The sequence below is a fragment of the Oncorhynchus tshawytscha genome, unplaced genomic scaffold (assembly GCF_018296145.1).
Source record: "Oncorhynchus tshawytscha isolate Ot180627B unplaced genomic scaffold, Otsh_v2.0 Un_contig_635_pilon_pilon, whole genome shotgun sequence".
NCBI classification, from domain to species: domain Eukaryota; kingdom Metazoa; phylum Chordata; class Actinopteri; order Salmoniformes; family Salmonidae; genus Oncorhynchus; species Oncorhynchus tshawytscha.
This window is the reverse complement of record NW_024609618.1, coordinates 37516-63264: the sequence shown is the minus strand read 5'-3', so window position 1 is coordinate 63264 and position 25749 is coordinate 37516. Positions and strand designations below refer to the sequence as shown.

At 44.3% G+C, this 25749-nt stretch overlaps 3 protein-coding genes across 6 annotated transcripts; 2 read left to right on the top strand and 1 right to left on the bottom strand.

Moving 5' to 3' along the window:
• Positions 1 to 1058: 1058 nt before the first annotated feature.
• LOC112226186 (serine/arginine-rich splicing factor 2) lies at positions 1059 to 4232 on the bottom strand. 3 transcript variants are annotated; one of them, XR_006082491.1, is made up of 4 exons: positions 3579 to 4232; positions 2958 to 3252; positions 2329 to 2477; positions 1059 to 1848 (listed from the first exon to the last, which is right to left on the bottom strand). XR_006082491.1 is itself a non-coding variant. In XM_024390496.2 (3 exons), the coding sequence occupies exons 1-2, from the start codon at positions 3965 to 3967 to the stop codon at positions 2973 to 2975; spliced, it is 669 nt and encodes a 222-aa protein (XP_024246264.1). In that variant the 5' UTR covers positions 3968 to 4231; the 3' UTR covers positions 1059 to 1848; positions 2958 to 2972. The 3 variants fall into 3 exon arrangements, 2 of the variants coding, with proteins under 2 accessions (XP_024246264.1, XP_024246266.1); XM_024390496.2 differs by lacking the exon at positions 2329 to 2477 and having other exon boundaries at positions 3579 to 4231; XM_024390498.2 differs by lacking the exon at positions 2329 to 2477 and having other exon boundaries at positions 3609 to 4230.
• On the top strand, positions 3142 to 10098 carry LOC112226184 (UNC93-like protein MFSD11). Of its 2 annotated transcripts, none has more exons than XM_024390494.2 (14): positions 3142 to 3271; positions 4862 to 5030; positions 5144 to 5199; positions 5604 to 5711; positions 5870 to 5949; positions 6056 to 6152; positions 6271 to 6329; positions 6512 to 6671; positions 6993 to 7033; positions 7131 to 7196; positions 7383 to 7508; positions 7658 to 7832; positions 8166 to 8301; positions 8485 to 10098. In XM_024390494.2, the coding sequence occupies exons 2-14, from the start codon at positions 4935 to 4937 to the stop codon at positions 8644 to 8646; spliced, it is 1362 nt and encodes a 453-aa protein (XP_024246262.1). In that variant the 5' UTR covers positions 3142 to 3271; positions 4862 to 4934; the 3' UTR covers positions 8647 to 10098. The 2 variants fall into 2 exon arrangements, with proteins under 2 accessions (XP_024246262.1, XP_024246260.1); XM_024390492.2 differs by lacking the exon at positions 3142 to 3271 and adding an exon at positions 4455 to 4675.
• Positions 10099 to 15516: 5418 nt separating this feature from the next.
• On the top strand, positions 15517 to 23277 carry LOC112259227 (glutamine-rich protein 2-like). The gene is made up of 14 exons (XM_042316327.1): positions 15517 to 15832; positions 15936 to 16021; positions 16098 to 16243; positions 16615 to 16678; positions 17026 to 17111; positions 17192 to 17285; positions 17531 to 17653; positions 17762 to 17836; positions 20228 to 20392; positions 20648 to 20790; positions 21329 to 21394; positions 21526 to 21627; positions 22455 to 22629; positions 23245 to 23277. Exons 1-14 carry the CDS (start codon positions 15517 to 15519, stop codon positions 23275 to 23277), a joined length of 1674 nt encoding a protein of 557 aa, XP_042172261.1.
• The last annotated feature ends 2472 nt before the right edge of the window (positions 23278 to 25749 follow it).

The following is a 25749-nucleotide window of genomic DNA, read 5'->3' as shown; positions in this document are numbered from 1 at the left end:
CTGAATCAATGGAAGTTGACGTTCATGTGAACTGTAATCATGTTTCTCCCCTCTGTACTAGGTCCTTGATCCACAATATGAGATGCATGTATGGCCCTGTGCAGTGGTATTAGCACATGTGTGGACACATAGGGAGGAGCTGATGCACAAAACAGTGAAAGAGGTAGTTTACTTAAACTAATTCACAATCAGGCTACTCTCCAATTCACTTATTTACCATGTAAATGTGTAACTTATTTCTAAAACAAACTATTGAATCAGAATGCACTGCGGTTTGTTCACAGCTTGGGGCTGGCATGAGTTTACCTGGTGTGGTGGCAGCAAAGTGTGGGGCACAAGTGATCTTGTCAGACAGTGCAGAACTTCCAGTGTCTGGAGAACTGTAGGCACACCTGTGAAGAGAATGAACTGCCCAATGTGCTTGTGGTGGGTATTACCTGGGGAGAAGTCTAATGGGGGGAGGAGCAGAAGGTCTGGGGAGACATCTTGGGATCAGACATTTTCTATGAGCCTGAAGGTGAGTTCAGACTGACCGGTTAGTTTGGATAAATTTGAGCAGATCATTCAGATCTAACTCAACTGTGAATTTACAACTTTCAGATTGAAAAGGTCCTGGTGACCATCTCCTTCCTCTTGAGGAAAAACACCGAGGCCCAATTTTTGGACAACTTACCAAGAGAGAAGATATGCCTTTCAGGACCAGTCCACGACTGTCAGTCAAGGTCAAGTAAACATTAATAATTTCTATTTTCTTTGTCTCAGTGCTGACTGGTCCATAGAGGCATTGCTGCACAAATGGAACTTGAAGTGTCTCAACATTCCACTGGAGAAATTCTATGCCAACAAAGATCAACACTTCCAGGAAGCCATACTGTACAAATGATTATAACTGAGGACAAGGAAAGCTGAATGAAAGACAATTGTGTCAGCAAGGCACAGTAAGTCAAATAGTCAAGACCCAATACAAGATCAATGGTTCAAAACTCAATGCATTATAAAATAGTTTACGTTGTATAGTAGTGTTCTGTTACAGTTTTAGAATAAATTGATAACCCAAATGTTTTAGAAGACAAATTTTATTAGCTTTCACATTGGACACCTATACAGACTCTTGCAAGGGGGAAAAGGAATACACAAAGGGCAAGACAGAATGCATTAAACCAAATTAGCACAACATACTTAGTGCTCTGAATTAGAGAACATTTTAACTTGTTGAAAGACAGGCATTCTACCGATGGTGAATTTGTAGCAGCCATTTAAGTTGGCCACCATCACAGCATTGTAGCCACAGGGGCATTCCGGAGAACACTGGAAACAGCCAAGCACTGCAACACGCCACCTTAACAGCTAACCAGCAATACTCAACTGCTACACAACTGCGCCTAGTGCACAAAAAATACAGGAGAGAAGATTAGAGTCACAATGAAATTAAACAAAGCTACATAGCAAGTTGACCTGCAAGTAAATCCATGCCTGGTTCTTGTCATACCTATTCTAAAAGCCCTATCCATTTGAACGTCTGTAATGGCCTTCATGAAACCCAAAATAACAGTTGTAAAAGCTAGGCCAGCAAATCTTCACTGACAGTTTTAGATAACTAAAATAGCCATGCAGTCCAACAAATTGAAATCCAAGCAGTTTTAGCCCATCTACCTCAAAAGCACATTGAGTATAGTTTATTTTTTTGTTAAACATTGCACAATGAAAGACTAGCAGTCTGGGCAAACAGAAAAAAAAAAAGAATACACAAAGCCTTCTGATCAAGATACAACAATAACCTTTTACACAGAAATCATTGTATGGACAGGGTCCTCAGTCTGAAGTGTGACGTCCTCATTGGCATCTCACCTGAAAAATGTTTGAAAGACAAGGATGTAAGAAACTGGTGTTGGAAAACAAATAACTCAATTTTGTTTTCAACCTCTAGTAATGTGGCGCCGACTTGTTAACTTTACCACACCCCTCCCTTCAGATAGACATGGAGACACCTCCAGGCCATATGTATGGTGTAATCAGCTGGCAATGTAATGCCAACTTCATGTGCATAGCACATTTCCCCCATATTAGTAGGAAACTAGTCTACATTTGAAAGAAAGAGCCAAATCAAAAGCTATGCAAACCCGTTTCTGATGGTTGAAATTTTTTGGTTCAAGGAAGGAACCAAACGTCAAGAGACGCCCGGGCTTCACAAAAATGAGAAATCTTGTCATGAGAAACCAGTCAGACAACCCTTGGTTCCCTCCTGAGCACAAGTTTTTGCCCCCAAAAAGCAGAGAGCATGACCTGGAGGACAATGCAAGGCTTCTGTCCATTGTCCTGCAGACGTACCTCAACACCACCCCAACACTGACTGCAACCTGCAACCGGCCTGCTCCATAGCAACCCCCACAGCAGCAGGTGCCCGGACAGCTCACACACCCAGCTCACTAACTGCTCATACTGCCTCAAACTCCTCTTTTGCAAACAGGATTCCGCAGCTTGGAGGAGAGAATTCCAGATTTTTTTTATGAACATTTTATTTTTACGTTAAAAATGTATTCTCAAATGCCACATATGTACAATGCAAGAATGGACCTAAATTTCCTCTACACTGATAATGAACTGGAACATTGGGCAGGACAGAACAAAATTGTGACAAAGGAATAGTCCCCAAAAGCCATCAAATGTGGGTTTCAGGCAACCACCATACGGGACAGTTTTCCATTCCTCTTTGCCATGCCCAGTGTTACAGTGATATGCATAACCACTTTGAGGTGGAAAGACTTAAAGTAGTTCACATTGTCAAGACAGCCCACAACCAACCCCATTCTATTTAACCACAGATAACCATGGAAAAGGGAGACTTAAGTGCAAATCCATCCCACACATATCCCCGCATCACATCCTCCCCATGCTAGTCATACAATCTAGTTCTAGTGTAACGCTAGACTTCACCTCAAACAATTTACAACACTTACCATTTTGTCAGTCATCTATGGCGTTTCAGCTCCATTCTCCCCAGGTGACTTGGGCTGACTCTTGGATCTTGATCTTGAGGCTCTTTCTGCAGGGGTGTGGCTCCTGGAACGGGACTTTGACTTAGGAGACTTGGATCTGGAGCGGGACCTGGACGGGGACTTGGCCTTGTCTCTCTTAGGGGAGCGAGACTTGGAGCGAGAGTAGGAACGAGACCTTGATCGGCTGTTGCGGGAGCGGCTGCGGGAACGAGATCGGCTTCTGCTCCGGGATCTGCTGCGTCTCCGACGCCTTGGACTGGTGAGGAGAAACGAGAGTAAGTTCGTTATGTCGAGTTATCGCCCATCTAAAAACTGTAAACGTAAGGCCACAACACCCTCAAAACGCTGCCAAGTTACCAGGTCAATGAACCATGAACCACACTTGTAATGGTGGCTGATTGACGCTACATAATCGAAACAAGGGCCATAAGGTACCGTTGCAACATTCAAGTTCCTAAACAAACACTAGACATTATAGCTAACGTAAATTTGTTTTTAAAAATCACCACATAGCTAACAATGAAAAACGACCCAATCGAAGGAGAGCTAGAGCAACTACTTAACCATGTGCTCAGCTCTTACCTCCTACTTCGTCGGCCATCACCCCCGTACCTCCGGGGTGCACCTCCACGCCGACGGTCACCACGATCTCCACGGTCACCACCGCCTCCATGATGAGAATCTGGGGGACGTCCGTAACGGGCCATCTGGACTCTTAGCTCGCGTCCGTCCAGCACGGCACCATCCATTGCGTCCATCGCATCCTCTGCGTCCCGCTTGTCATGGAATCGCACAAAGGAGAACCCTCTGCTCTCTTTCGTATAACGATCTCGGGGGATGTAAACATCTCCTACCCTACCATACTTTTCAAAGACACGGCGAAGGGTCTCAGGTGAGGTTCGGTACGTCAGATTATCCACTTTAAGAGAAGTCATGCCCTCAACATCGGGCGGGGGCCTACCATAGCTCATGTTGCAGATAGGGCCTTAGTTAGCCTAGCTAACAAACACGCAACAGTACTACCAGAAAATGTGGGTGAAAGGTCAACACCCGCTTAAAGTTTTTGATTACAATTGTTGTACTTAATCAACCTGCTCGCAATATGTCGAGTTTTTCTTTAAAAAATGCAATATAGCTTTCCAAATTTATGACGATTTCCTTAGCACCGACCATTTGTTAGGACAAGATGTTGCCCCTTGCTCCTCCTCGTTGAATGAGGTTGACGAGTAACGCTGCTGCGTATTTATTTGGAGGGAAAAGCAACGCATCTTCAAATTACACATTTTTAAATCATAATTCAATGCACCAAAATATATTATATACAAATTACTCGGAGGGGACACAAATGGAAAATACTTTCAATTTAGTAATGTTTTTTAATATTTTGACCCGGAAACGAGATTGGCGTCAGACTATAGCAAATAAACTCAGTTTCCCAGTGGGCTTTGGGTTGTACGCCTTGAAATGTCAGCTGACTATCTCACATGACGAACAGTTTTGGTCACTCACTGAAAAATATTCAAAGACCATTTTTACACTACACAGGGGAAAAGTATCGTACATTATTGTTGGATTCTTTCAAGGATTTGGGTCCATGGTGGTATCTCCACAAGTCGTTATTGGTTTGCTAACTATGTAGCTTGCACAAACAAGGACTTTACAGTGCAGCACCCGACTCGGTAAATTGTTTTCTTCTCAAGTGGCTAAATAGACAAAAGCAAGGAAATACTTACTATAGTGATTATTTGGTAGCAGATCTACCTAGATATACCTACCTAAGTGTCTTGACAATAGCTAATATTCATAGCATAACATCGTTTCTACAGATTTGTCACCAAGGTTGTTTTGATTCTGTTCTTTTTCAGATGAGCCCCTTCAGAGGTTTTTTTAACTAACCCATTTCGTCAAGAAATATTACAGTGACACTCTGCAGCAAGCATGGGTCCAGAGGGAAAGACACTCTTGAACATCATAATCCTGGGTTTTGGATTCATGTTCATGTTCACTGCTTTCCAAACATGTGGCAATATAGAGGTATGGTTGAACTGACAAATGATATATACAAATTCAAGCCACACAACTGTAGGGAACCTACAGGGGAAGTTAATATTGATGGTGTCAATTATTTATGTCTCGTGCTTTTTCAGCAAACTGTGATCAAGAGTTTCAACAGTACTGAATTCCACGGGAGTGGATACACAAGGTAATTCATTGTGATGCTGAAATACTGTGACTTTGACCTATGTGGCTCCTATGGTATAGATTAGAACTGTTGGAAATGCGTAATCCTGTCTCTCTCTCTCAAAGAGGTCTCAAAAGGCAAGTAATTGAATCTGCCCAGTTTAGGCAACAAAGTTGACTTTCAGTTCTCTACAATATCCCAGTCTCCTGAGGTATTTCGTAAATAACATGCATATGACTGTGGTGTTGTAGGGCCTCGTCTGTGATTTTAATTGCTGCTGTTGGCCTTTATGGACATCTTAATGACACCACCCGTGGCAGGCAAACACCAGGCTTTAAAAAGATTCAAACACATCCTTATTGAATAAAATGCCTGCACTTGTAGCCATGTAGCTAACATTTTCTATGTCGTGTCTTTACATGTAGCATGGCCATCATCTATGGAGTTTTCTCTGCATCCAACCTGATTGCTCCCTCAGTAGTAGCTGTTATAGGACCCCAGTTGTCCATGTTCTTTAGTGGACTAGTATACAGGTGAGCACACTCCTTTGACCTTTCTTTAAATCAACCCACTGTAGCCTATACCTGTTTACAGAACCGTTCATTTATCTATTCTCTCTGAGTGTGCATAACATACTTGTTTTCATTAGCTTGTTTGATGTTAACACTGTCCAATGTTTTATTTCCATCAGTGGATACATTGCCATGTTCATCCACCCCTACACCTGGAGCTTCTATACAGCGTCTGTAGTTGTTGGAATAGCGGCTGCAAGTAAGAAGACTGTGGTATTCTTACTTCAGAATTAACGACTTGTATTTCCTATCACCACATAACCCTCTTTCTTTTCTCTTTCAATCTCTTTCCATCTGTGGCCTAGTATTGTGGACAGCTCAGGGGAACCTACTCACCATCAACTCTACAGATGCCACCATCGGCAGGAACAGTGGTATTTTCTGGGCCTTGCTACAGTTCAGGTACTTCTTCTTATCAGCATAACTGTATTGATTGCATCACTGTTTACCACAGCTTTTTTACTCTGGCACTGAATCCATGGTGTTGGACTGCCTAACATGTATCTATCCCATTTTGCAGCTTATTCTTTGGAAACATGTATATTTATTTTGCCTGGCATGGCCATGTTCACATATCAGGTATGTCATCAGTTTTGGTTAACTTTTTACTATAACAATGTAGATATTGTTTGAATGTATTCTACTTAGGTTCATGAGTCCTTTCCTTTTTATAGTATCTAGCATTCCCTAAGTTCCCTTGACACAACGAGGAAATCTCATTTTGGCCATAAGTTGCTGACGCGTGCTGTGTGTGTGTCTAGACAAGGATCGCCAGACGGTTTTCATCTCTCTCACGGTCATCAGCCTGGTGGGCAGCTTTCTGTTCTTCCTGATCCAGAAGCCAGAGCCTGAGGCCACACCCTCCGAGGCATCTGAGTCACTGCTGCAGACTGAGTCCACAGAGAGCGCCCCTATCATCATGTGAGTGCAGTCTGCAGACAGGCTGGGATGGAAAATGTGGTCTAGGTCTAACGTTAGAGTGAACTAGCACAAGAAAATTTTTCCTTATCTACCATTTATTGACCATAATCACGCATGTTGTCATGCATACATACAGATGTCAAATATTGATATACTAATAGATATGCCATACAAATGGTGTTTGTGCATTCTGTACCTGCTGTTGTATGTAAGGTACTTTGTATTCCTCCATAGGCCTGGGTTGAATCTGGATAATCCTGTATTCCTTTATGTCTGGAAAGGCTGTACTTAAGTTTATTTATGGATTTCTCTTCCTTGCAGAGCGACTCCAGGTCTCGGTTCCCAGGCTCTGGATGCTTTCAGTGAGTCAGAGTTCATTGGTTGCTTCTTACTTCAATCTGTCATGTCAGCAACAAAGGCCCAGAGCTCAACTGACTGATATGTGCCCTCTTCTTACAGAGAAAGCGTTGCAGTTGTCTGTCACTAAAGAGATGCTACTGCTGAGTATCTCCATAGCATACACCGGTGGGCAAATTCATTCCAAATAATTCAGAAAAAAATGGTTTGGGCTATTTCCAACATGAGGAAATTCTTTCAGTGGATGCTAGTAATAGATATATAAACGGATGCATATTCAATTGACATTGAGTATGTTTGAATGCGTAACCATAGGTTCTATGTGTGTAACTCTTGCTCCTTTCCCACCTTCAGGCCTAGAGTTGACATTTTACAGTGGGGTATACGGGACATGTATAGGAGCCATGACTCAATTTGGGAATGACGCTAAGAGTCTGATCGGGCTCTCTGGTATTTTCATTGGCCTGGGAGAGATCCTGGGTGAGTCAAAGTCATTTTTTATCTTCAGTGCTGTTTCAGATCACATGATACACGTGAGGTTTGGAAAGCAGATAAACTGGTTGACAGGAAGGGACTGATGATTCGAGGAAGTCAACGCTTCTGTTTCTGCTGTGCCACTGTTTGTCCAGGAGGGGGCGTGTTTGGGATGCTGAACAAGTGCAACCGGTTTGGGAGGAACCCGGTCGTGCTGCTGGGGCTGATCACTCACTTCGTGGCCTTTTACCTGATCTTCTTGAACATTGCCAGTGATGCCCCTATTGCCCCAGAAGAGGGCACACACCTGCAGGCATACATCACCCCAAGGTACACAGCAGGGCTTACTCAGTTGGCCCATAAAACAATGACCATAGATTACTATTACAACAATTCTACGTACTTTGCATAAGAGTACAGCAGGTCAGGACATGAGCATTATGTTAAGTGTAGCAGTAGTGCATAATTGCATTTGAACTCTATCAGGTTACTGCAGATTGTCTGTATTATTCATATGTATTGTCTGTATTATTCATATGTATTGTCTGTATTACTGTATTGTCTGTATTATTCATGTCTGTATTAACCTGGGATGTTGTCTGTTCAGTGTTGAGGTGGTGTTGCCTTAATTGCTTAACCTGTTGTATTGTGTTGTTTGTTCAGTGTTGAGGTGGCTCTGCTGTGCAGCTTCCTGCTGGGCCTGGGAGACAGCTGCTTCAACACCCAACTGCTGAGCATTGTGGGATTCATGTTCCGGGAGGACAGCGCTCCTGCCTTTGCCGTTTTCAAGTTTGTCCAGGTACATTGATATCTGTTAGGCCTACACATGGTTTGCTGTCTATGGTGATAATGTATTACTCTGAAAGATTTGAAGAAATATCACTGAGCTATTTGCTTGGTATATCCCTTGATGATTCCCCATACTTGCTAACCACAGTTGCTGTGTTACAGTGGTGTAACTTGGTGCTCTTGTCCTCCGCAGTCCATCACTGCAGCCCTGGCCTTCTTCTACAGTAACTATCTCCTGCTGCACTGGCAACTGCTCATCATGGTTGTGGTGGGCTTCCTGGGCACGCTATCCTTCTTCGTGGCTGAGTGGGTGGTGGTCTCCAGCCGACGGGACACTGACTATGACAACATATGACAACCAATGGGAGGAGGGGGTCACGGTGAGAGGAGCTATTCACAGCTGGATGGGTCATCCGGGGAAGAGTCGGTGTAACACCTTCCTATCAACCTAGCTATCCTTTGGAATCCTTCAACTGACCGTTTGACTGGCCCACCTCAGCCCCAATAAGCAGAGACTGTAGTAACGCTGTTTTAGCACAGTCATTCACAGCTCTATTGATTCCAATAAGCAGAGACTAGTAACACTGTTTTAGCAGTCATTCACAGCTCTTTTGATTTTTGCCTTTCAAGTGGAAGATACACTTAAATACTGTATATTTTACTTTACTTGGAGTGAGTCAGTTGTGCACAGAGGAGCCTTTACTTTCATGTCATTCACTGTGCTTCTGTCTTCATGTAGATGTTCAGCTGGTTGGTTTCAATGTGCAGTAGTCATTGATTAAGGTTTGACTAGACTGCTATTCCTACCAAGGTTTCCAGTTTCGACATTAATCTTATTATACTACTTTAAATTTGATAGAAGAAGAAAACGTAGTATAGTCGATTCTTGATAAGTGCACATTGGAAATATACAAACTGTGTTTTACATGCAGTTTATCAGTTCAAATAGACACTTCTGCATGCTCAGATTTAGTATACACATTTAGAACACTCCCAGACATTACAGTTATCAGGACTCCACTGCATCTAGATGTCTTGTATGGTGGCATTTGTCATAAAGGGAGAAATTACGCATATACACTCGTTTATTGCAATTTAAATTATTTTTGTTATAGTGATATCTGTATGAAATTGTCGAACAATGCTCTAAATGTTATTTCTTTGTCAATATTTGCATCACACTTTCAGAGTATCTGTAGTATTCAATAGGTTTTGTCAAAAGTGGGATCCAAAAGGCCATAGATAGTGTACTGAGGATGATGGCATGGCTGTTGGATGAATGGTGAATTACAAAATGTAGACCAGAATTTTTATGTCTAAACTGCTCTAGGTTATATTGCTCTGTTAAAATGTCACATTGAGGAACTCTTGAGCTTATGAGTTTAAAAGGCTATGGTTTTATTTAGAACTCACATTGAAACAATGACATTTGCACTCTGCAAACATCAAGCATTTTTTGTTCTACATTTTCATCATGCAATTTCGATTGAGGTCACAAACAGTTTACAGTGTTTGTGCTCCTCCTTGCCAAAAATGTATAGTCTAGTTCATGAATCATTTAATTCATTGTGTGGGATTGCTTAATGTAGAGTTCAGTTCTGTGGCACATGAAAAACTGAGTTTGAAGATTGTTCAGAGCCAGAGCTGTTGAATGTGAGGCAATCAATAGGATTTTGAGGGAATAACTATGTATTTTGGATTATGAACTAGATTTTATACTTGAATGTAGTTACTTAGAAAGGCACCAGGATATGCACGCTTGTTTTTTAAAATTTTTATTATTATAAAATTGTTATTTTGAGCCTTTTTTCGTGTCTGTGTGCTCCTTTTTGTATACCTGGGGTGAGAACCGGTGATGCTTTGCATACTTTCTCAACAACACAACCCTTGTCCTACCTGATGAGGATTTGCCTTGTTGCTCAGCAACCAGGGACGCTGTGAGTCACAATGTGGGATGCAATTATTGTGTAATGGAAGGAGGCTACATCCAATCACAAAAGGGAACTGTACTCACTGTCATTATTACGTCCAATGCCGTTCTATTGTAGGTGTGAGAGATTAGAACCAATTTCTAAAACAAGGTTCGAAATGGCATTGGAATAAGAAACAACCGATATTGAGTAGCAACGAAAAGGTGTTGAAAAGTAACTGTGTAGGGAATATTTCATTCTAATTTGCAGACACTTTTTATTTAGTACAGAAGAATCAGATTTTTTTTCTCTATAATTTGACATTTCTATTTTTTTTGTGTTCGATCCTGTCCTTTTTTAAAATCTTATGTTATTTAATTGAATCATTCTGGCGTTTATTTTTTACAAAATAAGATGCCAATATTGGAAGAAGATATATCTTATCCCTCGTAAATACCTTTTAATAACATTAACTCAAAAGCAGTGAGAGACAAAATGTCAGCTGACATTAGTTTGTTCTATTTGGTGAACCTGTCGATCGGGACACCTGAAATTGGAGCTGTCAACTTCAATGCGTTGCATACCCTCCTCCACGCTATCCTGGGACACCTGAAAATCCAAAATGTGACCACCGGCTGGAGAGAGCAGGATGCCCCGCCACAGGAGCCCCATGGCCCGTATCTGACCAAGTCCTCTAGCCCGTACCATCACATGGAAGACAAACTTCGGCAGATAGAGAGACAGATGGCCGCGCTGGAGAAGCTTCCTAGCGGTACAGATCTTCTGAGCCGCACTGCCTCAACCACAACACCGGTCAACGACTTGTGGCAGCTGATGCAGCTCCGCCGCAAGGCTCAGGCGAGTGGGGACGGCGTGTCCAAGGTGAGACAGGCTCTTCCTCAAAATGTAATTATTAATATCACACTGTCATCGCAGAGTTATAATTTTTATTATAAATTGAAATAATGTCATGCGAGGAACACTGAACACTGCTGCTGTGACAGTGCCCCCTCCCTCCCTCCATCAACAGTCAAAACTGTTTTGAAACTTTGATTTGTCTGTGATGCACAATTTTGCTTGTAATAAGATGGGTGCCAAATTATTTGGGGGAATCTGTCCCAAAATAATTTTGTGGTCAAAGAAAAATGGCCATAACAGTCAAGAAATAGGATTACATTACAGTTCCACTGGGTATTCTAGACTAGACATCCATCTTGTGACAGATGTTAGAGTCTGAGGTTTATTTCTTGACCCTTATTTTACCAGGTAAATTGACTGAGAACATATTCTCTTACAGCAAGGACATGGGGAAGAGCCACAACACTGGGGTTAACACCCCTGCTCATACGATAAGTGCCATGGGATCTTTAGTCAGGACACTGAAAGACAGCCCTGGGGCACTGAATCTCCTTAGACCAGAGGGAAGAGTACCACCTTTTGGCCTTCTGTCTCCCCATCCAGGTACCGACCAGGACCAACTACCTAGTTTCTGAGGCAAGCCAGCAGTGGAATGCAGGGGGATATGCTGCTGGCAAGTGATTCAGCCCCTCTTATCTGTATTAAGTCCTTGAGTGCTTGCTCATCAAAGCCCTGTCCCGCAGCTGGGGGCCTGTCTGTGGTGAAGGGTGAGCATTTCAGAACTCTCAACACTGGATAAGGATATTGATGACAGAGCACAGCACAATAGGTGATGGGCACCACACTGTCTTCTCAAATGACCTCGCTGTGTCTCTGTTCCAGTTTCCAAAGGAAAGGCCACTCCCCAAAGATAAGCACCGCTCCTGTGTTCCCTGTGTATGCTGTGGAACAAAATTGAATAGCTGAGTGGTACAGATCACTAGGGGAGGCCGCTGAGAGGGGACGGCTCATTGTAATGGCTGGAATGGAATTAATGGAACGGAGTCAAACATGTGGTTTCCATATGTTTGATGTGTTTGAAACCATTCCACCTATTCAGCTCCAGCCATTACCACAAGCCCGTCCTCCCCAAATAAGGTGCCACCAACCTCCTGGTGTGTCCACAATTTAGAATCAGTGTCGGTCCAGTACTTCATACCACACTCTGAACTGTATCTCTGCTGTTATCTGAAATGTCTGAGTTTGAAATATGGACACTGATAGAGACATGAGTCTGTGTAAATAAAGCAAGTAGGAAGATGAAAGATTTCACAGGTCTTAGCTATCTTCACTGATGTTGCCCAGGCGTGCCCAGTTAACACTCAGGTGATATGAGGGAGGGACATCCAGTGGGTACAGGCGAAGGTGCCTCTGAAAATCCTCTGAATCATTCATGTATCCTGTGGGCGTACAGCTGTGGGTCAATACCAGTATTCAATGGCCCTGTCTGGCTTTCTCTGGCCCTGTCTACCATATCCCTGAAGACCCCACTAAGACCCAATGTCCATCAGTTTCTGCCTCAGAACTCATAGCAGCATATTGTATTTCCCGCTTACAGGCCCTTAGCCAGGGTCTCTTTCTTCTTGACCCATGGCAGAGGTTATCAGGGGATTGTTGTGGTTGATAAAGGTGTGCTCCGCTGTGACCCCACAGGGTACATGTCCTGGATCTGAGAGGGTTGCGAAAAGTCTGCCTGAGTGGCGCTCTATGTTCACAGTGGTGTGGAAGGATTCCAGGCCACCGGCCATCTTAGTCAGAGCCAGTTAATGGCTGACTAAAGAGTAACCGGGAGGTAGAGAGGATGGCTTTCTTCCCAATCGCAAATAACTTCCTTATAGTTGGGACAGTAAAAGTTAGTGTACTTACATTATGTTAGTTACTCATTTCCTACCCCTTTTACTAGAGTTTTGCGTGTTGTCAGAAGGGGCTTGTATTTAGGTTGTCATGTCCGTTACCATTTGCAACAGACTTGTGGGTGATGCTGACCCAGATGTTGTGGCAGAAACAGGAAGGAGGTTGGGCACTCTGTCCAAACAACATCCTCACAGACAAACAGACAGAGTACTAGGGACATTGTCTCTGAGGAAGATACGGTTGGGGATGTCCCCTGGTTAGGGAGCCCAGCTCCTTTGAGGGAAGAGGACGATGCATACATTTTGCCTACTGTTTGCTGATGTAGGCAAATATCATAATTTCCTGTGAACTCAATATGTCCAATCAGCCTCACGATGAGCTTTAAAGTGTCATAGGAATCTCATAGGAAATTAACCATACCCTGGACCCACTCATCAAAATGTGACAAATACAGTTGATTGTCTCTCTCTTTGTCATTAGGGGTTGGGTTGGTTGCCAGGTTAGAATATTCCAGTGCATGTCCTGTTTACAAGATTTGATCATGTTTTGCCTAATCTCATGTCTCTGAGATGCTTGAGGCGATCAAGAAAAAGGTGGTCTCCTCCAGAAATTCCATACACGCAGGTCATATATCCCTTCCACGTTTACAGCTCACTGAACAACCTATTAGTTATTCAGCCAATTGTTTGACGGCCTGTGCAGCTCAGTGGAGTCGCTTTGCGTCGTTTCATGTCTGGGTGCATTAGACAAACCCACCGGAACTCTGGTAAATACGTTCAAAGCCACCTGTTTCAACTTTGCTTAGTAAACACAACCTATTTCTAATTTGCAACACCCAGAGCACATGTGTGGGTTTACTCTGTCAACAAGGCCTCAGCTGTGTTAGAGAGTGGAGTGGTTCCATATGGGCAGGGGTTATGTACTCTGAAAAACATGGATTATCTGGAGACAGACAGGTCCTACCGCTGCTTTGTAACAGCTTGTGTATCTCATCTACTGCATATGGATGGTGGTGTCCTTAGTAACCTCCCTTGGGGTGAAATGTCAACTGGATGGAGCCACGGAGAGGGGTTTTGGGATCCCTCCTAAATGAAGGGGTTTAGGATCTTCCTACTGATCTTCAAAGGAAGTAGCCAGGGGAATAGTCACAGATATGGCTTTGGTCAGGGGGATTTCTACCTTACTGAGTCCCCTGACCGCTTCAAAGTTTCACAGACTCTTACTTTGGGAGATTAGAGAACTGGGATGAGTCAGTTTCAAGTGTTTTGGGCATGAAGAGGCTGTGAAAAAGCTTTAGACCTAATGCTAAGAGATCACCATGTGTGCTGATTCACCCTGAATAAGACACTGTGATGCCGAAATGTTGGAGATTTACCCAATACATTACTGGGAGCTTATATATCGTGTGTGCGACCCTCTATATTTCTATAGCCTACGATTCAGTCATCATAACAGAAACTGACAAAAGGTAATGATTGTGTTAATTGATCTGACCAGTGATGTGGGGTTCTTTGAGCTTTGAGTCCTTCGAACACACTCTGTTGTGTTTCCAGTCTATATCGCTGATCCAGGATCTGCTGAAGGAGATCCAGGACCTGAAGGAGTCCAGAGACGACCTGAAGAAAGAGATCAAGAGCCTCCAGAACCAACACAACCAGGTCAGACACACATCCATACTGGCAAACCCTCATAGTGAGGAGGGATTGCAGATAGACAACATTTGGCAACATTGCTCATCTCCCTCATTAATCTACAGTAGGGGATCTACCCAGTGCTCATCACTAGGGAATCCTTCTCCATCTCACCACCCCACACAGTGGTGAAATATAGCGTCATGTAGAGCTCGATCCACCCTGGCCCTGGTCCCCTCCCTCCATCACTCTCTGTAGGGGCCATGGAGTCATACAGAGGGCAACAGCATCAAAGAGCCACAGCTTATCTCTGGCAACCTGGCCTGTCACTCACCCCAACAATAGAGTGAGGATAATAGGGATTATCCTACATGTCTGTTTCCATCTGGTAGCATGACGTTGCTCTGGGTATTTTTGGGTCCCAGCTGAATATAAGTGAGCTGGTTGACAGAATCAACGAAGTGGAACAGTACTGCCACCGACTGGACAACCTGGACTCTGCCACCGTGAGTTGGAACTCAGGAGACTACTTTCCAAGCTCAGAAATTATATACTACATTGTTAAGAGGAGACAAACAATAGTCTAGTACTGTAGTAGCTAACTCTAGTAAAAAGAGGTTAATCATGACTTCCTCTCTTTCTTGTCTTCTCTCTATCACAGAAAGAGCTGCAGGACAGAGTTTGGCGTTACCCAGACCCAGACGAGCTCATCCAGTGTGTGACCTGGGACATCATGCAGACCACCTTGGTTAGCGAGCAACAGAATCTGCAAAAGGCATGTCTTATGTCTTGCTTGAAAGAGCGAGATTCCTTTATCAATCAATCATATACAAGACATAGGAATAGACATTAGCTTTGTGTTGATGGTAGCTATTTCTCCAATAGGAAATCAGGCACTCAGTCCCTGTCCCCACATCAGTTGTCATGACCACCATGACTCCTTTCAGCGCCTCAGTCAATGCCAATACTGGAGCTGCTGCCTTCACTCCTGGCACTGTCACTGCCAGCCAGCATGGGGGGGCACTGCCCCAGCAGTCCGTCTCTGATGGAGCTCTGATGGTGGGCAGCAAACCCCTGTCTCGTGTGGCCAGCGGGGCAGAGCATTACCCAGAGACAGTGGAGGCCCTGAGGGATGTGGGCAGGCTCAGGGAGAGACACAACACCCTGGAGACCAGAGTAGAGCTGCTGGAAGCAGGCAAGGCCGACCAGGCCCAGCTCCAGCACCTCCGGGAGCTCCTCACTGACTTGGGTAAGAAAACAATGTGGAGATTGGATAGTGTATGGCTATTCTATGTTTTCTTTTACTGAATGATGTCTTGTGTGGGATGACCATTTTTGTCCTGAATGTGTAGGTGACAGGGATGTGCCTGACAAACTGTTGGATCAACTGAATCATCTGAGAGTTCTGGTCGACAGCCTGATGGGTGACAGAGCCAAGGTGAGCTAGGAAGATCTATGCAAGCAAATGCAAGATCTACAAACACATTGTTGATGACCCCATGTCCCTGTCATAGCTGGGAGAACTGGAGCAGCTGATTCTGAACATAGGAACAGTTCAGGGCTCAGAGAGAGGCTCAGAAACAGCCAAAGGGTCAGACAGTGAGGACTCCTCTGACTCTCCTAAGCAAGGACAGCTCAGACTGCAGATATTATACCTCAGGTAAACAACGACACATGAGCACACAGGAAGGCTAAATAGAAATGATAGATAGTTTATTATGGAAACTACATTTGATATCATTTGGTAGTCTAAGTCATTTGTAACACAGGAGGTTGGCGGTACCTTCATTGGGAAGAACGGGCTCCTGGTAACTACTAGAGCGGAATCAGTGGAATGGTATGAAATACATCAAACACATGGTTTCCATGTGTATGATGCCATACCATTTGCTCTGTTCCCGGAGATTATTACGAGCCGTTCTTCCCTCAGCAGTTTTATGGCCAGTTGAGATGTGGTAGTTTTCCATTGGAAGAGAGGTGGTGTCCTGCTCCTCATGGCCTGGTGCACCTCTTCCACCACTCTGTGTTCAGGAACGCAGTGCAGCAAGTGGAGGAAGAGGTGCTACTGCTGAAGACTGAGAACACCTCAGCCAAGGCTGAACAGAAGACCAAGAAAGACAGACAGCTACAGGATCAGGTTAGACAGACAGACGGACGGACGGACGGACGGACTAACTAACTTGACCTCCTTGACCTCAACTAACTTGACCTCCTGCAGGACAGGCCTGGTGAAGGGTTGAGGTCTGGTCTGGGTTGAGGTGGATGGGGCGGAGGTGTCTCTGTCTCTGTACTGTACGGACAGACAGACAGACAGACAGACAGACAGACAGACAGACAGACAGAAAACCTTCAACTGTAGAATATAGCTGAGACAGCATCATCCATAATGTAGCAGCTAGTGGGTGGCCCCAACATGGCCCTCACACTGCCCTCTCACCGCAGATGGACAACCTGCGAGGCATACTGGAGGACATGATGGCGTCCTCCTCCTCGCTGCTTTCCCAGAGCCTCCAGCAGGAGCCCCAGGGGTCAGAGCAGGGCTAGGGCAGCGGGCAGGCAGGCGGCAGCAAGGCTCCACGTGCCCCTCCTGCTCTGTAGACGTGAGCAGGAAGGTCAGCCAGCTGTTCCAGCGCTATGAGAATCTGCAGGGCCTGGTTAGCAGATTCATGAATCAGCAGGGAGGAGGCAGACCTGGAGCAGAGGTACTATAGGCAGGGCAAGGATAGAGGTTGAAACAGAGTAGCAAAGGGTTTTAATTAAATAATGGGTCTGTTATGTTGAACCCTGAGGGAGGGATACGTTTAGAGATGATATGTAAGGGAAGCTCTATCAGGGCAGCAGTGTGTTAAGGGAAAGGAGTGTGTCAGTGCCAGGCACTCCATGGCAGTGGGGCCATGGCTGTGTATTACAGACATAGAACCCTGTCTCTCTGTGTTGTTTCTGCCAGAGCTCTGAGCTGATGAATGACGTTCAGGGAGCCATCATGCAACTGCAGGCTGAGTGTGAGAAGCTCCACGGCACAGCCGACCACCTGATTGAGGAGCACAGCCAGAAACAGGTCCACATCGACGTGAGTCTTGGAGGGAGGGCCGCAGCAGGGGGAGGCCCATAGGGGAATAGGAGACGCTCCATGCTGTACTTCTGTTCCAAACCACAGAATAATGTATTTCTGTCACAGCATCTGTACAAGTCCATGGAAGAACTGGACGAGAAGAAAGCTGACAAAGAGCTTGTGGAGATGGAGATTGAAATCGTGAGTCTCTCACCACAACATGGCATAGTTGAGCTTTCCCTCAGTGTGTTATACTCAACTCAGGTGAACTCTCATAAGTTCTCACATGTTGATGTTAGTCTAGACGAGCTTCCACAAGTCCACTCAAGACCATAGGGGTACCTACAAATCCCAACATGCTCAAGTTCACCTGTACCAGCCCATGCTAAACCCTACCAAGGCCATACAATTCACCACAAGCCCATACGTGTCCATACACAAGTTCATACACATATGTATTTATCCCTACAAGCTCACACAGGTTTCAACTAATCCTTACAAGTTAATACAGGCTTCACCTAATCCTTACAAGTTAATACAGGTTTCACCTAATCCTTACAAGTTAATACAGGCTTCACCTAATCCTTACAAGTTAATACAGGTTTCACCTAATCCTTACAAATTAATACAGGTTTCACCTAATCCTTACAAGTTAATACAGGTTTCACCTAATCCTTACAAGTTAATACAGGTTTCACCTAATCCTTACAAGTCCATACAGGTTTCACCTAACCCTTATAAATACATACAGGTTTCACCTAATCCTTACAAGTTAATACAGGTTTCACCTAATCCTTATAAATACATACAGGTTTCACCTAATCCTTACAAATCCATACAGGTTTCACCTAATCCTTACAAATACATACAGGTTTCACCTAATCCTTATAAATCCATACAGGTTTCACCTAATCCTTATAAATCCATACAGGTCTCACCTAATCCTTACAAGTTAATACAGGTTTCACCTAATCCTTATAAATCCATACAGGTCTCACCTAATCCTTATAAATCCATACAGGTCTCACCTAATCCTTATAAATCCATACAGGTCTCACCTAATCCTTATAAATCCATACAGGTCTCACCTAATCCTTATAAATCCATACAGGTTTCACCTAATCCTTATAAATCCATACAGGTCTCACCTAATCCTTATAAATCCATACAGGTCTCACCTAATCCTTATAAATCCATACAGGTCTCACCTAATCCTTATAAATCCATACAGGTTTCACCTAATCCTTATAAATCCATACAGGTCTCACCTAATCCTTATAAATCCATACAGGTCTCACCTAATCCTTATAAATCCATACAGGTCTCACCTAATCCTTATAAATCCATACAGGTCTCACCTAATCCTTATAAATCCATACAGGTCTCACCTAATCCTTATAAATCCATACAGGTTTCACCTAATCCTTATAAATCCATACAGGTCTCACCTAATCCTTATAAATACATACAGGTTTCACCTAATCCTTACAAGTTAATACAGGTTTCACCTAATCCTTATAAATCCATACAGGTTTCACCTAATCCTTACAAGTTAATACAGGTCTCACCTAATCCTTATAAATCCATACAGGTTTCACCTAACCCTTACAAGTTAATACAGGTCTCACCTAATCCTTATAAATCCATACAGGTTTCACCTAATCCTTACAAATCCATACAGGTTTCACCTAATCCTTATAAATCCATACAGGTTTCACCTAATCCTTATAAATCCATACAGGTTTCACCTAATCCTTATAAATACATACAGGTTTCACCTAATCCTTATAAATCCATACAGGTTTCACCTAATCCTTATAAATCCATACAGGTTTCACCTAATCCTTATAAATACATACAGGTTTCACCTAATCCTTATAAATACATACAGGTTTCACCTAACCCTTACAAGTTAATACAGGTCTCACCTAATCCTTATAAATCCATACAGGTTTCACCTAATCCTTACAAATCCATACAGGTTTCACCTAATCCTTACAAGTTCATACAGGTTTCACCTAATCCTTACAAGTTCATACAGGTTTCACCTAATCCTTACAAGTTCATACAGGTTTCACCTAATCCTTACAAGTTAATACAGGTTTCACCTAATCCTTACAAGTTAATACAGGTTTCACCTAACCCATACAAGTTAATACAGGTTTCACCTAACCCTTACAAGTTAATACAGGTTTCACCTAATCCTTACAAGTTAATACAGGTTTCACCTAACCCATACAAGTTAATACAGGTTTCACCTAATCCTTACAAGTTAATACAGGTTTCACCTAATCCTTACAAGTTAATACAGGTTTCACCTAATCCTTACAAGTTAATACAGGTTTCACCTAATCCTTACAAGTTAATACAGGTTTCACCTAACCCCTACAAGTTAATACAGGTTTCACCTAATCCTTACAAGTTAATACAGGTTTCACCTAACCCATACAAGTTAATACAGGTTTCACCTAACCCTTACAAGTTAATACAGGTTTCACCTAACCCATACAAGTTAATACAGGTTTCACCTAATCCTTACAAGCCCACACTAGTACTGCCATTTCCCTGACTGCATCTCGTCTCTTCCTGTAGATAGCAGACAAGCGTGCCCTGGAGACCAAGGTGAGCCGCATGCAGTTTGACTCCATGACAGAGGAGCTCAACACCATGTTCCAGGAGCTGCTCAGCAAGATCACCGGCCAGGAGCAGGACTGGCACAAAATCATTGACAAAATCTCCACCGAGATGGAGTGCAAGGTGGGACTGAGCAGGAAGTTACCCTGCTAAATGGATGTTTATATAATAGGCCTACATGTCCATTGATACATGCCATACGCCTTATTACTATGCTATCACCAATACATATATCTCACAAGTCTGTATGTCACACGTTTTTAAGTGTCTATTTTATGAATGTGTTTATAGTGACAGATAGCATTGTTTGTAAAAATCTCATGTCTCATGTCTGTCTGGTGTGTCTGGTGGTAGTTTATATCTTTGGCATCCCTGTAGTACATTTGTTGTCTATCTGTGTATCTGGACCGGATTGAGCTGGATCCTGTGAAGAAGCAGCTGGAGGACCGCTGGAAGAGCATCCGTAAGCAGCTGCAGGCCCAGCCTGCCCCGAAGGAGGACGACGCTGCAGGCATCAGGAAGTAAGTCACATGTCACTGGTCACAGCCAGGCCCAGGAGGGATGATGGCTGGATAAGTCCAGGTTCCTCTATGGAGTTCTACATGATCATGCGTTCATTGTCTTCCTGTGTTTAGCGTTCATTTTATCTCTGTCTATATTCTGTCTATATGTCTATGTTCTGTTTGTATACTGTTGTTTACTCACGGTGTATGTACAGTATATACTGTATTCTGTTCCTAATATACCTACTACTGTACACACTATTTTCCTTCCAAATGATATACTGTCTATACACACCACGTATTTATATTCTGGATTCTGACACATGCTCACTGATATATCTACTCTGGATTGTTAATTGGACTTGTTCTGTCATTTCTTGTTTGTTTGTTTGTTTCTTGATTATTTGTGTATTTGTCTTGTATTTGCTAGACGTTCTACTGCGCTGTTGGAGCTAGAAACAAAGCATTTCGATGCACCTGTTATAACACCTGCAAATCTGTGTATGCAACCAATAAACTTTGGTTTTGATTTGTCTTCGTTACGTCCCTTTCATAGACAACTAGTGGCAAGGTTCCACTGCATCTCCTGCGACCGCCCAGTCGATATGCTTACCCCAGGACCGTAAGTAAATTATAATAATGTCCTATTTTTATACAGTACACACAGACATTGTGGAAATTGAAATAATTAGGATTGTGGTGCTGCTTATTCACCTACCTCTCTTTCTTCTTTCTCTCTCCACTGAACAACAGACACTTGGTCACCCTGCCCTCCACTCCTGGCCTACCCTCCCACAAGTCCAACCGACCGTACACAATCTATGAGCTTGAGCAGGTTCGCCAGCACTGCAGAAGGTGAGAGCAGACAGTCAAACATCACAACTGAAACTCTTACTTGGCCCCATTTTAACCAGCAGGGGGTGCCAGTGTCCCAATATACAGTGTAGTCAACTTTATCTTACTCCCAAAGACCTAACACCCACACTAGATCAGTCAGAAGTGTTGCATAGTTACAAGTGTCTGACATAGCCAGCTCTCCCTCCATCTCAGCCTGAGGCCAGGGACCAACCACGGCCACTTTGAGATGGCCAGCTCTCCCTCCATCTCAGCCTGAGGCCAGGGACCAACCACAGCCACTTTGAGATGGCCAGCTCTCTCTCCATCTCAGCCTGAGGCCAGGGACCAACCACGGCCACTTTGAGATGGCCAGCTCTCCCTCCATCTCAGCCTGAGGCCAGGGACCAACCACGGACACTTTGAGATGGCCAGCTCCGAAAGGGCCATGATGCAGGTGCAGCGATCCACACCATGATGTGTAGGCAGATAGGTGGCTCTGCACTCTCTCTATCTGGCCCAGAGCGCACCTACAGCCAGGGCGCTCTGAGGGAGATCGGGAGCTCCCGCTATCCACACATCCAAGGCCCGCTGCAGAGGACCAGCCAGAGTCTGCCCAAGCAATAAGTCAGTCAGTCAGGCCAGGGTCAGGCAGGGAAGCCGGGAGCACATGTATTGAAATGGGAAGGACCAAAAAGTTGTCCATATTGCTTTGTTATGGTTTAGAGAAGTGTCAGGGAGGCAGGGTGACCAAATTTAACTATAAATATTGTACTGTCAGGTCTGTTTAAAACCTCTAGAAGTGTTCATCTTCCGACCTTCAACCTCCGCTCCTGTGTCCATCCTAGCGAGCGCATCCCTGAGATGGCGGACTACAGTTACCTGGCCATGTCCCAGAGCTGTGGAGGCAGCCACACCGTGACCTACCCCAACTGCCGCTACACCCGCCTGCAGCACTTCAGCCACTTCATCCAGGCTGAGGAGGAGACACCGCCCATCTCCAGCTCCCCACTGCGCATTCAGGTGAGTGAGACCAACCTCACCTACTGTGGGTTACTGTACTGACAGACAACTAGACCACTGCCAGCCCATAGGAATACACCTGGTCAATCACATTTATTGAGCCATTTATACAAGTTATCATGTTGAGTACAGAGTATATATGAGGTGTATTTGACAGTTGTTGGGTATGCAAATATTTGACCTTGTCCTTTAGAGTAGAATTACATGTATTGAAAAGAAAATGGAATCTGGACAATTGTGAACAAAAGCTAGACTACTTAATTCATGTTACTCAATTCAAGCAACTGCAGTGCAGTAAAACTATTCCCACTGGTCCATTTTGTATTTTTATGCCATCGCTCCAAAAAAGTCACCTAATGTTAAGTGTGACATGTCTGCATGCTGTGGGCAGCTGTCATGGTCCGGGCCTGGGAGAGAGGTGATGTCCAGACTCCAGTTCTGACAGCCCATATGGACTCCTCATTGACAGTGAAGCACACTTCCGAGGATTCACTGTCACCCCTGGGTCCAGTTACACATCGTGTCTTAAGATGATGTTCACACCGTGCCGTCTGTCCAGGCCCCAACTGCCCTTAGCCTGTTTCCTCTCTCTCGCTCCCTGGACCATGTGTCCAGAGTTGGGCTCGCAGTGCAGGGATGCAGAGGTAAAGAGTAAAGTGGGGAGGAAGAGTGAGGGGGGACATCATGGGGAAGTGGGAGGTGAAGGGTCAGGAGAGAATGGGGAGGAGACTGAAAAGTTGGGGTGGGTTGAGAAAGAAAGTGGGCTGTTTGGTTGGGACGAGGGTCTGGAGAAGGAACGAGAGTCTGGAGAAGGACGAGGGTGAGGAGATTTAGGGAAGGAGAGAGGAGCTTAGTTTATGGGAGGGAGTATTTTAGGAGGGTTTAAGGAAGTGAGTTAGCAATAAGAATGGGCTGCACTGGGGTTGGGGGAGGGGCTCTGGTTGGTATAGTGTTCCACACTGGAAAGAACCCAATGTTACTATGTTATAGAAGATCAGGCCTGGTGTCTGTAACAGACTAAATATAACCTGGGGTAACACTGCTTGCATTCCATCATTTCTATCTTAATATCCTTTTCATCTGTTCATACAAATCAAGCCCTGAAGGAAGAAAGAGGGAGATTTGCTGTCCTGTTTTATGCCTGGGATTTGGTGTTGTGATTCCCAGTAATTTATGAGGCCATTGAATGAGTTAAAATAGTATTGAAATAGTATTTTTCTCAAGACTTGGAAGAAGGTGTATGTCTGGTATGGGTGTGTAGGTACAATATGGGAATGACAGGACCCCACCACACCCATAGCCATGTCAAGGTCGCGATGTGACATTGCTGTTTTAATGACAGCAGGCATGTGCAAGAGCAAAGACAAGATCATGTGCTCCCAGTTCCAGAAGCCTGGCTGCCCAGAGCCGGGCTGTGTGACCCCTGTGCGACCCCAGAGTGCCAAGACCCAGCGCAGCCGCTCAGGTAGGTAAACACCAGTGTCATTACCCATTTGCAGCATATAAACCAATTTCACTAACTGGAATAGTGATTACTATGGAATGGTACTGAAATAACACTCATATGGAAACAGCATTCTTCTTTGCGATTGCTGCTGTGCAGCTGTTAAGGTTGGTTGTAGCAGACACCTGAACCCTAAACCCTGACCTTTCCCCCTTCCTCCCTTTATCTCCCCCAGCCTCAGGCAGCTCTGTGCGGGACCGGCCCATGTCTTCTTTAGGCTGCCTGTCCCAGGCTACCCTTCCCCAGAGCTCGTCCCATGCTGACACCACCAGCGAGCTGCTGCAGCAAGATCTGGAGCTTCACGTGGACCTGAGCCAGTCGGAGGAAGAGCCCGTCATCATCCTGTAGGGGGCAATGGAGAGCCCCACACACCTTATTTTAATAAACCATTTACAGCAGCACCAGGAGGGTATCCTGGTCTCCATTTTGTAACGGATGCATACAGACGTTGTGAAAATCAATTCTGATATTAGTCAGTTAGGTTATTTATGGATTGTAATGGAAGAACACAATTCTGGGACCTATGAACACTGTTTCCATGCAACAAAATAGCTGAGTCACATTTTCAAAGTGTAGCTTTACAGGTCAGATACCTTACGGGTGGCTACATTACGATTTTGGTTTATGATGCCTGATTTTCAATGACCTTCATAGAGAAGCTTTCAGGCAGGTGACCTCAAATACCAGACTGTGCAGAACAATACCACCATGGAGCAATTCATTTGACATATAGGGTCTTATAGAGCGGTATCATTAAGGGCTTGAAATGTCTTCCCTCTCACAGACCCAATTCTCTAGACAGTTTCCTAGAAGGAGGGGCTTTGCTTACACACATTTTGTGTCAATGAGAAATATGATGTATATCTATCTCTATCCATGCCTTACACACTCAGTGGCCAGTTTATTAGGTACACCCATCTAGTACCGGGTCGGACCTCCCTTTGCCTCTAGAACAGCCTGAATTCTTCAGGGCATGGAAACATTGCTCAATTGGTATCAAGGGATCTAACTTTGCCAGGAACACATTCCCCACACCATTATACCACCGCCACCAGCCTGTACCGTTGACAGCAGACAGGATGGGGCCATAGACTCATGTGGTTACGCTAAATCTTGACTCTGTCATCAGCATGATGCAACAGGAACCGGGATTTGTCGAACCAGGCAACGTTTTTCAGCTCATCAATAGTCCAGTGTTGGTGATCGCGTGATAACTGGAGCTGCTTGTTTTAAGCTGATAGGAGTAGATCCTGGTGTGGTCGGCTGCTGCAATAGCCCATCCGTGACAAGGATCAATGAGTTGTGCATTCAGTCGCTTAGGTCACTCGTTTTTCCCTTCTAATGTTCATCCGAACATTAACTGAAGTCCTGGATTCCTGTCTGCCTGTTTTATATAGCAAGCCACAGCCTCCTGACTCGTGAACGAGGTGGTGTACCTAATAAACTGAGTATAAGTGATCCCTTTCATAGCATTTGGAGGTATTCAGGAGTAATGATGCTACTGAAAGGTATTTCAGGAGAGTATTTAAGACAGGCAGTTAATCTGAATGTAAGATTTCCATTGGTAGATGTATCTTTGTTTTCAAAGATAAATGGGCCTTCATGGAATATGTGAT

Coding starts and splice junctions, on each gene's coding strand:
- LOC112226184 (XM_024390494.2), top strand. CDS start 4,935: ATGGGTCCAGAGGGAAAGACACTCTTGAACATCATAATCCTGGGTTTT. Junction 7,034..7,130: donor CCAGGCTCTGGATGCTTTCA/GTGAGTCAGAGT, acceptor CTCTTCTTACAG/AGAAAGCGTTGCAGTTGTCT. Junction 7,833..8,165: donor CAGGCATACATCACCCCAAG/GTACACAGCAGG, acceptor TTGTTTGTTCAG/TGTTGAGGTGGCTCTGCTGT.
- LOC112259227 (XM_042316327.1), top strand. CDS start 15,517: ATGACTCCTTTCAGCGCCTCAGTCAATGCCAATACTGGAGCTGCTGCC. Junction 16,022..16,097: donor TGATGGGTGACAGAGCCAAG/GTGAGCTAGGAA, acceptor TCCCTGTCATAG/CTGGGAGAACTGGAGCAGCT. Junction 17,286..17,530: donor GAGGCAGACCTGGAGCAGAG/GTACTATAGGCA, acceptor TGTTTCTGCCAG/AGCTCTGAGCTGATGAATGA.
- LOC112226186 (XM_024390496.2), bottom strand. CDS start 3,967: ATGAGCTATGGTAGGCCCCCGCCCGATGTTGAGGGCATGACTTCTCTT. Junction 3,253..3,578: donor GATGGCCGACGAAGTAGGAG/GTAAGAGCTGAG, acceptor TCTCCTCACCAG/TCCAAGGCGTCGGAGACGCA.